Source organism: Microcebus murinus, chromosome 12, assembly GCF_040939455.1.
Source record: "Microcebus murinus isolate Inina chromosome 12, M.murinus_Inina_mat1.0, whole genome shotgun sequence".
In the NCBI taxonomy this organism is placed as follows: domain Eukaryota; kingdom Metazoa; phylum Chordata; class Mammalia; order Primates; family Cheirogaleidae; genus Microcebus; species Microcebus murinus.
The window spans coordinates 86276064-86290986 of NC_134115.1; the positions used below are offsets into that span (position 1 = coordinate 86276064).

At 47.7% G+C, this 14923-nt stretch overlaps 1 protein-coding gene across 2 annotated transcripts in view; it reads left to right on the forward strand.

Moving 5' to 3' along the window:
- Window positions 1–14923, forward strand: part of LRSAM1 (leucine rich repeat and sterile alpha motif containing 1) — a 43366-nt gene that overhangs the window by 15906 nt on the left and 12537 nt on the right. For both annotated transcript variants that reach the window (XM_012771980.3, XM_012771983.3), the window contains exons 12-18: window positions 2927–2956; window positions 3344–3466; window positions 3784–3923; window positions 4851–4895; window positions 8088–8158; window positions 12691–12790; window positions 14266–14353. In XM_012771980.3, coding sequence (XP_012627434.2) covers window positions 2927–2956; window positions 3344–3466; window positions 3784–3923; window positions 4851–4895; window positions 8088–8158; window positions 12691–12790; window positions 14266–14353 — 597 coding nt within the window. The remainder of the gene's footprint in view (window positions 1–2926; window positions 2957–3343; window positions 3467–3783; window positions 3924–4850; window positions 4896–8087; window positions 8159–12690; window positions 12791–14265; window positions 14354–14923) is intronic.

A 14923-nucleotide genomic window follows, 5' to 3' on the forward strand; every position in this document is an offset into this window, starting at 1 on the left:
TTTGTGTGTCCTGGATTCTTTGTCAAACCTTGGCCTCCCTTCAGACGGATGTCCTGAGCCGCTTTGACAAGGCCCATGGTGGCAGCCTCACCCTGCAGCTCACCAAGTGTGGTCTGTTTCCTGCTCCTTTCTGTTCCCTGAACTAACCACACTCCTTTCCCCATGAGGCCTTTGAACAAGCCCTGCCCTGTGTCCGTATTTCTCCCCACTCACCCGTCTTATCCTTCAATTCTCAGTGTAAATACCACCTGCGCAGCTCAGGTCTCTTGGCGTGTGTTCTCAGAGTGCCCTGCATGTTTCCTTGGTAGCAGTGATCACAGCGCTGAATTAAATGAAGAACTACTTGGGAAATGATCTAATGTCTGTCTTCCCTGTTGGACGGAGAGTAGGGACTGTGTCTGCATTGTTCATTGCTGTCTCTCAACAAATACTTCTGGACTAAATGTCATTCACTGTCCAGGACGCCCCCCAGCCCTCGGTCTAGTAAAGGACTCAGGCATGCATGCCAGCACCAGCAACACGCTGGCTCTGCCCAGTCCCTGGCAGTGAGCTGGCGTAGGACGGCATGCAGGAGGAAGCTCAGTGAGGGTCCCCACGTCAGCCTGGGTGCACCCTCTGCCCCCAGCCCGGAGGCTCATGAACCAGGGTCCTCTGATGCCCAGGGAGCAGGGGGTCGGGGGGGAGAGGAGGGGGAGTGACCATCACAGGAGACAGGGGGTGCCAGCTGCCTATGGGTTTGGCTTCATATCTTCAGTGATTCTTTTATTAATTTCTGTTCCTAGATACCATCTTCCCTGTTTTCCACTGCATTTGTGATTTTGTATTTCTCCTGCCAGTTCAAGATTGGAGAGGGAAGAGATTACTATCTAGGAAAATTGGGCCAGTTTGTATTCTCAGAAAGTATTTGCAATATACATATCTGCTGAAGGATTAGCACTGAACGTAAAAATAACTGTTTCAAATCACTAAGAAGAAAACCATCCCAGTAGAAAAAATAGGCCAAGGATATATCAATAGATACTTCACCAAAGAAAAAAATACAAGCGGTCAATAAACATTAAAAAGTGCCAGTAATCAGAGGCACGTAAATTAAATCAACAGTGAAATACCATTGCCCTCCTCAGACTGGCATAAATTTTGGCTTGACAATTTCTGTTGGCCAGGGTGGAAGGAAGCAGATGTCCTCACAGACTGCTCTTGGGAGTGCAAATTAGTACCAATGCTTTGTAGGATAATTTAACAATAGATATCAAAAATTTAAATGGTCATAGCCCATGATCCAGAAGTTCCATGTCTAGGTATAGTCCTCAGAGAAACACTTTCATGAGGAGATATTTACAAGAATGTCCATTGCAGCCTTATTTGTATTAGTGAAGTATTGGAAGCCCCTCCATATCTGTCAGTAGGATGGGGCTGTAACTGGGTCATGTCCACACCTAGACATAGAGCATTTTAGATTCAGGTCGTCAGGACACATGGATGGGTGAAGAAGGCATGTTGCAGAACAGAATGAGTGTAGTCTGTTTCCATTTTTTTATGTTTAAAAAGAAAAAACAAATACATAAGAAAACAGATCAGTAGTCACCAGCATCTGAGAGTGGGAAGAGGAGTTGATGAGGAAGGGGAGGCACAAGGGAATTTTCGGGGTGATGGAATGTTCTATATCTCGATTATGGTGGAGGTTACATGACTATATGCATTTGTCAAAATTCATAGAACTGTTCACTAAAAAGTTTGAATTTATACTAAATTATACCTTAATTTTAAAAAGTTTATATATATGTACATGCATACAAAAATATATTTTTTCCACACATACACACAAATTGTATGTGTGTAGATATGTGGCCGTGGGACTGATGGTGCTAGTTAGATCTGGGTGTGGGATGGGAGGGCCAGGAGTGGTCAGTAAGTGCTTTAGTTTTATATGCCATTTTAAGCTTTTACAAGGAGAATATATTCAGATATTATCTATATAATTAAAGATTGATTTAAAAATTATACTTCTGCCATTGGTATAGGGAAAATCCTATTTGTAGAATGCTGCTTTTACGATTGAAACACAGACCGATCGTGGTCTCGGAGCAGGATAACCAAATAGAAGATACCATGTAAAAAATGTGTGTGTGTATGGTTTGATGTTGAATTATAAAGTAATTCATGCTCCTTATTATAAATTTAAACAATAACAGACAATTGTAAGCGAATATCAACTCTTGTGCCCTATCATCCCGTCCCCTGGAGCTGGGCATCCTTAACTGACTGACAAATGTCCTTCCAGACTTTTGTCTCAACACCTACATACATATGCTCAGAGTTGAGTTGTCTTTACAAAAGTGGGATCATGTGCCACACAGGTGAAGGATGGCAACATCTTTTTCCAAAACTACATACATATTCACCCCACTGATGGTTGCGTTAATGGTCCGGTGTATGGCTGCATCGTGACTTACTGACATAATTACCTGTTGATGGATGTGTGAGTTCTTGCCAGTGTTTTTGCTCTTTTGAGTAATTCTGCAGGAACTTGCACAGACACCTTTGTGCATTTGTGTCTGGGTAGAAGTGGACACGGCAGGTGTGTGGTGCAGACATCCAAGGGAATCAAATTCCCCATTTCTTGGTCCTCTTTCAGAGCATCATGTCTGCTCAGTGCTGCATTCCCTGAACTGTCTAGGAGGGCTCCTTCTCTCTTTCCTACAGTGCCGAGCACATGGTAGCAGCCCCATGGTTCTCACCCTGGTGTCCCCTGAAACCACCTTGGGCCCTGGGCAGCACCCATGTGCCCATCCCCTCTGTTCTGGCACCGTAGTCCCGGTAGGCCAGAAAATGTCTGATCACCTGGCTGCCCAGGTGATCCTGTGCACATGCCAGCGAGGGCCACTGCTGCCACCTCCTCTTGACCACCATTTTTTTTCCCTCCCAGAATAGGTTCTCAGACTATGAGAAGAGAAAGGTAAGAAAATGCCTTTTCTCCTGTCACTTTTCTTCTCACTAAAGCTCTCAACTCATAAAAATATTTGAGGAAAGGACTTTTTCCTGGCTCTAAATTAGAGGTTAAAGTAATGCTTTCCTTTTACACGCATTGTCTGCCGCATCCTCACGCAACTCAGCTGGGTGGGAAAGGATCTCCATTTCACAGATGAGGCGACTGAGTCTCTAAACCACCACCAGCCTTTGCCTATGAACAACCTGATTTATTACACTTGGGCCCTGGGGCAGGGGTGGGGCTGCTCAGCATAAGACCTGCAGCCTGCACTGTTCAATGTTGGAGGTGGATTCACCTGTGTCCTAACGCCCACGGGGCCTGTGCCAACAGTCACCAGGATCTGTCATCTTGCAGGAACAGAAGATGCTGGAGAAACTGGAGTTTGAACGGCGCCTAGAACTCGGGCAGCGAGAGCATGCCCAGCTCCTTCAGCAGTGCAGCAGCCAGAAGGACGAGATCCTTCAGACAGTCAAGGAGGTTTGTGAGCAGCCCAGGGGCCTCCTGGCTCAGGCTGAGGTCCCTCTGAAGTGGGAAGGCAATGGGAGTAAACTGTCACTTCCATCTCCCAGCACCTAAAATGTCCCCTAAAATCACCCAGTCCAGCTTCCTGTATGCAGGTGTTCACTTTGAAGCCTATGAGGGAGGACTGGCCTGAGGTCACACAGAAAGGACTGGCAAGGCAGGATGGGAAAGCCACTGTCCTAACCCCTGTCAGTGCTCCTCACAGCCTACAGCATTTTAGGGTGTCCCAGCTGGCTCAGGACCTCTGCCCACCCCCTCCCCCACTGCCACAGGAGCAGTCTCGGCTGGAGCAGGGCCTGAGCGAGCACCAACGCTACCTCGATGCAGAGCGGCAGCGGCTGCGGGAACAGCTGAAGCGGACGGAGCAGAACATCTCCAGCCGCATCCAGAAGCTCCTGCAGGAGAATCAGAGGTCAGGCTCCTGTCCTCCCCGCCCGGCTCGCAGCCCTTCCCCCGGTGATACCCTGGAGGAGCCTGGGACGAGGGGTCCATTTCTCCCTCAAGCCTCTGCTCCTGCCCAAGGCTTCCATTATTAGAATCCAATCTGGGGGCTTTGATTCGCACCAACTTACAGGGAATAGAAGCAGATCTGGGCACTCCAAGGTCTGGCTTCGTGTCATGGGACTGCTACTTATTGGACGTGGCCTCCAGCAAGTATTTCCCCACTGGGCCTCAAGTTTCCCATCTATAAAATGTGGGAGTTTAATAAGATTATTGGGATCACATCCTGCTCCAATATTTTGGGTTCCATGTAACCCATTGCCCTGAGGTGAGCCTTTCACCCTGTAGTGAAATTTGCCTAAAGGAATCCTGTGCAGGGTAGGAGCCACTAAGACCTGCTTCAAGAGCAGGTCCTGATGGGGCTGGGGAGAAAGGGGGCCAGAGAGAGATCTCAAGAAGCCTGAGATGTCTAGTTAAGAGGGTGCGTTGCAGGAAGATCACGGATGCAGGCTTCAGCCACAGGCCCTGCTTCCTCTTCTGTCCCACGAGTCACTGGCTCCTCCAGTCATCGTCAGTTTCCAAGGGCCTCTGTGAGTCTGGGAAAGCTACTGTTTGTTAGGTCTTTCCTATATGCCAAACATGTATATTTCCTTATTTACTCTTTACAAATACTCCAAGTAATTTTATTTACTTTTATTCTATTTCATGGGTGAGGAAACCTGGGGCTTGGAGTGGTTTGAGTGACTGGCTGAGAACCCAGAACTCTTAAGTGACGGGACTCAGGCACCCCCAGCCCAGTTGCTCAGCCCCCTCTGCACAGCCGCATGGTGAGGTGGGACGGTTCTGTTGGAAACAGGCCTGCTGGTGACTGCAGGGACCTTTTCGGTTTTCTCCACAGACAAAAGAAAAGTTCTGAGATTTTGAAGTCACTGGAAAATGAAAGGTAAGTGTTCTGGTGGAGTGGAGCGTTAGGGAGAGAATGTCTTATGATTCTCCAGAAGATTGTGCCAGAAAGTTTCCCTAAAGCTAAAACAATTCATCTCCTTAGAGAATATTTAGTTAAAAAGAATCACTGCTTTTAAGTTTGTTAAAACTTGAGTACAGGCTGGGCAGGGTGGCTCACGCCTGTAATCCTAGCACTCTGGGAGGCCGAGGCGGGTGGATCGTTTGAGCTCAAGAGTTTGAGACCAGCCTGAGCAAGAGCGAGACCCCGTCCCTACTAAAAATAGAAATTACTTGGACAGCTAAAAAATATAAAAAAAAAAAAATTAGCTGGGCAGGGTGGCACATGCCTGTAGTCCCAGCTACTCAGGAGGCTAAGGCAGAAGGATTGCTTGAGCCCAGGAATTTGAGGTTGCTGTGAGCTAGGCTGATGCCATGGCACTCTAGCCTGGGCAACAGAGTGAGACTCTGTCTCAAAAAAAAAAAAAAACTTGGATACACTCCTGAGAAAAATTCAGAGACATGAATAAAGCTGGATGGATTATGTCCAACTATATTTCTAATATAAAAATTGGGGAAAACCATATTTCTGGAAAGAAAAAAGAATTTAGTTACATAAATTATGTACAATGGAATAATCTGTAGCCATTAAATGTCTTTTAGAAGAATATTCCTTTAAGGGATAATATCACTAGATACTGCTAAGTGGAAAAGTGACAACTGCATTGAAAGCAGAATTTTTAGTATATATTCTGTCACAGTCTTGCTCTGTCACCTGCAGCTGGAGTGCAGTGGCATCCTCATAGCTCACAGCAACCTCAAACTCCTGGGCTCTGACGATCCTCTTGCCTCAGCCTCCCGAGTAGCCGGGACTACTGGTGTGTGCCACCCGGCTATTCTGTTTTTTGTAGAGATGGGATCTCGCCCTTGCTCAAACTGGTTTTGAATTCCTGAGCTCAAGCGATCCTCCCACTTCAGCCTCCCAGAGTTTATCATTTTTTAAAGATAGTCTGTGTGAGTATCTGTTTGCAGAAAGCAAAAGGACCCACCCCAAATGTTAACACTGAATATTTTTGAGAGGTGGGAACTATAGGTGATGATCTTTACTTTTTTTCCCCATTGTTTTGTATATTTTCCAAGTTTCTTGCATTAAGGTGCCCCACTTTTGTAATTAGAAAAGATGAGTGGGAGGGCTGAACTCCACCGCTCTCCCCTTCCCGAGATGATGACTGTGAATCCCTCCTGGTTCTCTGGGATCCCAAGATAGCAGCATGGTCTTTGAGCTGTCCTGTGGGAGCCTCCTTTCCCACAGTCAGCCCAGCCTTCTAAGCCCCTGGCTGCCAGGTAGGGCCTTCTGAAGGATACTCCTTTGGGGTTGGGAGGTGGCCCCATCATCCTGCCCACTTCAGCTGTGGTGTCGGTAGCCAGTGTGGTCAGGGCCGAGCTGAGTGGTGGCTGGTGGCATCATTCATTCAGCACACATTGACGGAGCACCTTCTCTGTGCTGGGCCGGGCTGGGCGGCCGGATCCCACTTCCCTTTGAACAGCTTGTGCTCCTGGCAGGAGGCGGAGGAGCTCGGCAGTACAGGCTTCTTCCAACTAAGTCAGACCTTGCAGAGACGTTAAAGGATGTTGTTCCTTCCAAGCCATTATTACCCACTTGGTGTGGGACGGGGGAGTATACACATAGTATGTGCATGTACATGTGTAATTATTATTTTCACTTATTATATCATGGGTGTATTTCTATACCAAAAACCTCGTTATTTGTAATAGCTATAGGATATTCCACTATATGATTTTGCCATAATTTAATTAGCCCTTTTTTCATGGAAATTTTTTTTTTTTTTTGAGAGACAGAGTCTCACTTTGTTGCCCAGGCTAGAGTGAGTGCCGTGGCGTCAGCCTAGCTTACAGCAACCTCAAACTCCTGGGTTCAAGTGATCCTACCACCTCAGCCTCCCGAGTAGCTGGGACTACAGACGTGTGCCACCATGCTTGGCTAATTTTGTTTATATATATTTTTAGTTGGCCAACTAATTTATTTCTGTTTTTAGTAGAGATGGGGTCTCGCTCTTGCTCAGGCTGGTTTTGAACTCCTGACCTTGAGTGATCCGCCCGCCTCAGCATCTCAGAGTGCTAGGATTACAGGCGTGAGACACCGTGCCTGGCCTGTTTATGGATTTTTAAGTTGTTTCCAGTTTCTCGTAATTACAAACAATATTATGGTGAACATCTTCTAAATTTATGTACTTATGTGACTTTTTTTTTTTTTTTTTTGAGACAGAGTCTCACTCTGTTGCCTGGGCTAGAGTGCTGTGGCGTCAGGCTAGCTCACAGCAACCTCAAACTCTTGGGCTCAAGCAATCCTCCTGCCTCAGCCTCCCGAGTACCTGGCACTACAGACATGTGCCACCATGCCTGGCTAATTTTTTCTATTTTTGGTAGAGACAGGGTCTCACTCTTGCTCAGGCTGGTCTCGAACTCCTGAGCTCAAACGATCCTCCTGCCTTGGCCTCCCACTGTGCCCAGCCTATATGACTATTTTTGAAAGAAATATTCAAAGGACATTTTAATAGGTGCCAACTTGCCTTCCAAACCCATTTTGCCAATTCGTACTCCTCTCAGTGGTATATGGAAGTGCCCGTCTCTCCCTGTCATTGCCATCAGCTACCAGTTGTCTTAATCTCAACCAACCTGATAAGTGAAGAAAAGATTTACTTTCCTTAGTTACCAGTGATGTTAAGCATCTTTCCAGATGTTTATTGGTCACTTGAATTTAAGCATTGGCTGTTTTCATTCTTTGCCCATTTTTCTGAAGGAATGTTCATCTTTTTTATGCAAGATATTCTAACTACAAGGTTGAAGCTAGCCGGGCATGGTGGCGCATACCTGTAGTTCCCAGCTACTCGGGAGGCTGAGGCAGGAGGATTGCTTGAGCCCAGGAGTTTGAGGTTGCTGTGAGCTAGACTGACACCACGGCACTCTACCCTGGGCAATACAGTGAGACTCTGTCTCAAAAAAAAAAAGGTTGAAGGGTAACAGAACCCCAAGGGATGCAGTGGGCATTGAGAGAGCACATCTACGTTGGCACATCAGGGAGGGGTTCCTGGAGTAGGTGGTGTTCATCTGCTGGGAAACCCTGTTGGAAGTGTTACATTTGCTGAATAAATGGGTGAATTTTTTTTTCTAGAATAAGAATGGAACAGTTGATGTCCATAACCCAGGAGGAGACTGAGAACCTGCGGCGACGAGAGGTTGCCTGTGAGTTGTGTGGGACTGCGAGCTGCTCGCTGCCTGGGCTGACAGGGTGGATAGTCCTGTCTGTTTGTCATGTATGGAGGCATCTTGGTCCATTTTGTATGGTAATTTATAAAGAAACGATGTTTATTTGGCTCATGGTTCTGCAGGCTGTGTAAGAAGCATGGCGCCAGCACCTGCTTCTGGTGAGGGCTTCAGGGAGCTTCACTCATGGCAGAATAGGGTGCAGGTGTGTCACGTAGCGAGAGAAGGAGGAGGTGCCAGGCTCTTTTCTTTTTTTTTTTTTTTCTTTTTTGAGATAGTCTCACTGTGTCCCCAGGCTAGAATGCAGTGGCCTCATAATAGTTCCCTCCATCCTCAAAGGATCCTCCTGGCCAGGCTTTTTTTACCAATCTGCTATGTGGGCACTAATAGAGTGAGAACTCGCCCATTACCATGAGGCTGTAATTACCACCATTACAGCCATTCATGAGGGATCTGTCTGTCCCATGACCGGAACAACTCCCACTAGGCCCTGCCTCCAACACTGGGGATCAAACTTCAGCTTGAGATTTGGAGGGGGACACATATCCAAACTGTCGCAGGAGGACACTGGGTATTAGCCCTTGAGAGGGACAGTCAGTTCCAGCTATGGAGCATGGGCCCTGGGGTCAGGCCAGGCGTGTATTCAGAGTCCCAGCTCAGATACCAACCTATGACATCAGATGCATTCCTGGCCCCTGACTTTTCTGAGCCTCAGTGTTCTTAGCTATATAATGGGAATGATCCTCCCCTAGCTCACAGGGCCATGGGAGGGGACCAGATGCGGTGAAGCCTGGCACAGCTGTGTATCTCTCAGAGTTGGCTGTCCTGGTTCCTGTCATTAGGAGCTGTTGTTGCCCCCTCTTGTGTCCCTGGGAGTGCTCCCCCTACCCGTCATTCCCCATGAGTGGTCCTGGATGCCACATTGTCCATGTAATGAGGGGGCCTCCCCTGATGGATCCTGAGAACCTGCAGACCACATACAAGGAAGGCTAAGGAGTCAGTTCCTCATCCTTATTTTAAATGAGAGCTGAGGTCTGGTACAGTGGCTAATGCCTGTAATCCTAGCATTTTGGGAGGCTAAGTGGCGAGGATCACTAGGCTTAGGAGTTCAAGACCAGCCTGGGCAACACAGTGAGACGCTGCCTCTATAAATTTTTTTAAAACATCAGACAGGTGTGGTGGCACATACTTGCAGTCCCAGCTACTCAGGAGGCTGAGGCAGGAGGATCACTTGAGTCCAGGAGTTTGTGGTTGCAATGAACTGTGATGATGCCACTGCACTCTAGCCTGGGCCTCAGAGCAAGACCCTGTCTCAGAAAAATAAATACGTAAATAAGGGCCAGGCACTGTGGCTCACGCCTGTAACCCTAGCACTCTGGGAGGCCAAGGCAGGAGGATCACTTGAGGTCGGGAGTTGGAGACCAGCCTGAGCAAGAGCTAGACCCCCCTGTCCCTACTAAAAATAGAAAAAATTAGTCAGGTGTGGTGGCACAAGTCTGTATTCCCAGCTACTCAGAATGCTGAGGCAAGAGGATTGCTTGAGCCCCAAGGGTTTGAGGTTGCAGTGAGCTATGATGAAACCACAGCACTCTAGCCCGGGCAACAGAGCCAGACTCTGTCTAAATGAATGAATGAATGCATGCCTAATATTTATCAAAGTAACTGTGTAGGAATGGGATCAGTGACCAGGGCTTTTGTTTCTTCCTTTCCAAACCTCTCTATTGGTCATTTTTTAACATGAGCATTTATTATTTGTATAACTAAAACAATTTCAATAAAAATAATAAAAAGGCAGGAAAAGGTAACACCCAGAGTTGTTGCAGGTGTACAGTACTGGGCTGACCTCTATGCTGCCAAAGGGATTATAAATTGGCAGGGTCTTTTCAGAGGGTAGGAAGTGTAACCCAGGTATGTTATATGGCCTTAAAACTGTGCACTTCTAAGAATTGCTCTAGGGAAATAATCAGATAATCAGATGTGCACAAAGATGTTTAAGCAAAGATTATTTATTGAAATATCATTTGATAATTTTTTTTAAAAGAATCCAAATGCTCCAAAACAATGGTTTATCGGGCTGGGTGCGGTGGCTCACACCTGTAATCCTAGCACTCTGGGAGGCCGAGGCAGGCGGATTGCTCAAGATCAGGAGTTTGAAACCAACCTGAGCAAGAGCGAGACCCCATCTCTACTAAAAATAGAAAGAAATTAATTGGCCAACTAAAAATATATATAGAAAAAATTAGCCGGGCATGGTGGCCATGCCTGTAGTCCCAGCTACTCGGGAGGCTGAGGCAGAAGGATTGCTTGAGCCCAGGAGTTTGAGGTTGCTGTGGGCTCGGCTGATGCCACAGCACTCTAGCCCAGGCAACAGAGCCCGACTCTGTCTCAAAAAAAAAAAAAATAGAGGTTTATCTAAATAAACTTTGGTAAGCCATATACCGCAGTACTCTGCAGCCATTAATATTACATTACCATGTTATCATGGGGAAATATTCATAAAATGTGAGAAGTGGAATGTTTGGTATGATACTGTTGTTTTGTTTTGTTTTGTTTTGTTTTGTTTTGTTTTGTTTTGTTTTGTTTTGTTTGAGACAGAATCTCACTCTGTTGCCTGGGCTAGAGTGCCGTGGTATCAGCCTAGCTCACAGCAACCTCAAACTCCTGGGCTCAAGCACTCCTCCTGCCTCAGCCTCCTGAGTAGCTGGGACTATAGGCGCACATCACCATGCCCGGCTAATTTTTTGTTTGTTTGTTTCTATTTTTAGTTGCCTAAGTTTTTCTATTTTTAGAGATGGGGTCTCGCTCTTGCTCAGGCTGGTCTCAAACTCCTGACCTCAAGCAATCCTCCTGCTTTGGCTTCCCAGAGTGGTTATGATACTGTTTTAATTTTTTTGTGGTAAAATAGCATAGCAAATTTACCATGTTAACTATTTTTGAATACACAATTCAGTGGCATTATTGTTATACAATCATCGCTACCATCTGTGTCCAGAACTTTTTTGCCTTCCTCAACTGAAATTGTCCCCATTAAACGCCAACTCCCCATTCTCCCTCTCTCCAGCCCCTGTAGAGCCACCATTCCACTTTCTGTCTCTATGAATTTGACTGTTCTGAGTGCCTCATACATGTGGAATCTGCAATATTTCTTCTTTTGTGTCTGGCTTATTTCACTTAACATAATGTCCTTGGGTTCATCCATGTTGTAGCATGTGTAAGAATTTCTCTCCTTTTTAAGACTGAATAATATTTTATTGCCTGTATATACCGCATTTCCTTTATCCATTTGTCAGTGAGCATTTGGGTGGTTTCCACCTTTTGCTTATTGTGAATAATGCTGTCATGAACATGGGTGTACAGATAATTTTTAGTCCCAGCTTTCAATTCTTTTAATTTTTAGATCCATAAATATGCAAAAATATTGACTAAAAGAATATATATCGGGCTGTGCGCGGTGGCTCACGCCTGTAATCCTAGCACTCTGGAAGGCCGAGGCGGGAAGATTGCTTGAGGTCAGGAGTTCGAAACCAGCCTGAGCAAGAGCAAGACCCCATCTCTACTATAAATAGAAAGAAATTAATTGGCCAACTAAAAATATATAGAAAAAATTAGCTGGGCATGGTGGCGCATGCCTGTAATCCCAGCTACTCGGGAGGCTGAGGCAGTAGGATCACTTGAGCCCAGGAGTTTGAAGTTGCTGTGAACTAAGCTGATGCCACAGCACTCACTCTAGCCTGGGCAACAAAGCGAGACCTGTCTCAAAAAATAAAAATAAAAATGTAATAATATTTCTAAGTGACAAGATCATAGAAGATTGTGTGCTGATCAGTGTTTTACAATTAGCCTTCCAAGCTTAAGTTACTTTCATCATTAAAAAGAAAAAAAGACCAGGTGCGGTGGCTCACGCCTGTAATCCTAGCACTCTGAGAGGCTGAGGCGGGAGGATTGCTTGAGGTTGGGAGTTCGAAACCATCCTGAGCAAGACCCCGTCTCTACTAAAAATAGAAAGAAATGAATTGACCAACTAAGAATATATATACAAAAAATTAGCTGGGCATGGTGGTGCATGCCTGTAGTACCAGCTACTTGGGAGGCTGAGGCAGGAGGATTGCTTGAGCCCAGGAGTTTGAGGTTGCTGTGAGCTAGGCTGACGCCACGGCACTCACTCTAGCCAGGGCAACAAAAGTGAGACTCTGTCTCAAAAAACAAAGACCTGTAGTCCCAGCTACTCGGGAGGCTGAGGCAGTAGGATCACTTGGGCCCAGGAATTTGAGGTTGCTGTGGGCTAAGCTGATACCATGGCACTCTAGCTGAGGCAACAGAGTGAGACTCTGTCTCAAAAAAAAAAAAATATATATATATATTTTTTTTTAATGGGTGACTATCAGGCAGGTGACCAGCTGAAGCCGCAGGGCTGTGCCTCAGCTCCAGCAGAAATCCCTGCTGCACCCCCAGGTGGGCTACCCCAGGACAGCTGCCTCACTCTCAGCCCACCCCACCCCATGTTTCCACAGCCGCCATGCAGCAGATGCTGACCGAGAGCTATAAGAACCGGCTCCTCCAGATGGCCTACGAGTCTCAGAGACAGAACTTGGTCCAGCAAGCCTGTTCCAGGTAAGGTAAGGAAGAGGAGTCCCAGGTGAGGGAATCAGGGGAGCTGGCTCAGGGCCCAAGACTGTGGGGTGAGAGCTAAGCAGTGGGACCTCCTGCCCTGGGCCACCCTAGCCCCGGCTATGCTCTCGCCTGGTCTTCCTGAGTTTTCTAGCTGGACCCCATGATTCAGTGGTGGGTTGTGATAAGCAATAATAGTCACTCCCATTTCCCGTGCACTTCCTGTGTGCAAGGCACTAGGAGATATGTTGCAATTAGCTGATCAATTCTATGAGGGACCATATTGTTATTAGCCCCATTTTACAAGCACAACTCAGGTTGTGAGAGGCTACATAACACACCCAAGGAAGCACAGCTAGCAGTGGCAGGGCCAGGATCTGAGCCCTGGCAGAGTGGAGAAGTGTGCTCTCAACTGTGGTGCACTCCGAGGGCCCTCCAGGTTGGGAGTGGGGTGCACTGGAAGGATGGGTGAGAAGTTACTGTCACACTGATGGCCACTCTGGGGTCAGGCTCACCAAGCCCACCCTGGCCCTGTAGGTTTGTGGAAGGTTCCACAGGTGCTCAGCAAAGCAGTGGAGAAAAGCTCAGTCAGTGCTTGGGAACTCTAGACAGGGGCACACCAGCAGCCCTGGGTACCCTGTGTGTCTCCTCCCATGCAGGTGACTGGCTGCCACCCTCCCAGGCACCGGGACCACGCCAGCCTCTCCTGTGTCCCTATAGATGCAGAATTTATCCCCCCTTTCCTCATGTGTGACATTATGCTTTGGAGTACAGGCACCAGGTCAGACAGACCAGGATTCAGGTCCCACTTCTACTTTGAAGTCTTGAGTGAGCACCTTCTTCCCTGGCCTCAAATTTCTTATAAAAATGGGGATAAACCCCAGTACCTACCCCTAGAGTTGTTGGAGGATTTGATGAGTGTTAATGACATGATACCCACCACATGAGAGTCCAATAAATAAGTGCTATTGTTACGAAACAAACTCAAACCCAAGATTGTACCAAAGCATGGACGTATGTAAGGGTGTATGTATGTTCTTGTGCCAAAATGACCAGACTTGTGTGGAGGGCTGAAAGCTGCTCCAGGCAGGGCAAGAATGCTGGGAAGGGTGGCTTTGTCACTTTGACCCCCATGTGGCTCACTTGGGTGTCATGAGCTCTCTGTCCATGGATGTGGCTGGGCAGAGGCCAGGCATGCACTTCGAGGGTGCAATAGAGGGGATTCCGGTGGAAGGTCCAGTGAGAGGACCTGGGAGATTCTCTCTTCCAGCCCCCAACGCAATTGCCTTCCTTCCAGAGCCATGGGATCCCCATAGACTCCATGTCTGTGCCCCACCAGGGCCTGGCTCCCAGCAGGTGCCCCACTAGTATTGTCGAATGAATAAATGGGCTATCTTGGTCTCCTCCGAGGTGCCTGGCACATAGTAGGTGCTCAGGAAATGTTCTGAGAGTATATGAATTTGCTGTCTTTCTGGCAGCATGGCTGAAATGGATGGGCGCTTCCAGCAGATTCTGTCGTGGCAGCAGATGGATCAGAGCAGAGCCATCAGCCAGATCCTGCAGGAGGTGAGCCCTGGCCCAGCATGGAGCAGGGGTCGGGAGGGGCGCACAGGAGCCAGGGCAGAGCCTCAGAGCTCTACACAGAGCCCTGTCCCAGGCAGCATTAAGACCTCAGGGGCTTAGCGACCTTAGAAATATATAAATCGATGGGCTGACGGGCGGGGAGAGGCCTCTGGGGGACCCGAGGATGGGCAGTGGTCACTGAAAACTAGAGAAGCACCCCTCCTGCTCCCTAGGGGACTCCCCCCATCCTGTGGAGAGGGCACCCGTGGGAGACTTAAAGGGCAGGAGGTCATGGTGTCACACCACAGAGGTCAAGCTATGGAGATCACTGTGGGACCTCTGACCTCTTTTCATGTTGGCCCACTGCGCCACTTTCTGCTTTTCCGCCTGCGCTGGTGCTTAGCAGGTGCGGGTTAGAGCCCAGAAGCGGATGAAATGAAGGACTCCATGGCCTCCTCCCCTCCTGGCTCCATGTTGTTCTGTTCAGCCTTGTCCCTGCAGCCCATCAAAGTGTCCCTCGCCCCTCCCTTTGCCCCTCGGACGTGTCATCCTACCTTGCCCAGCCCATCCCCC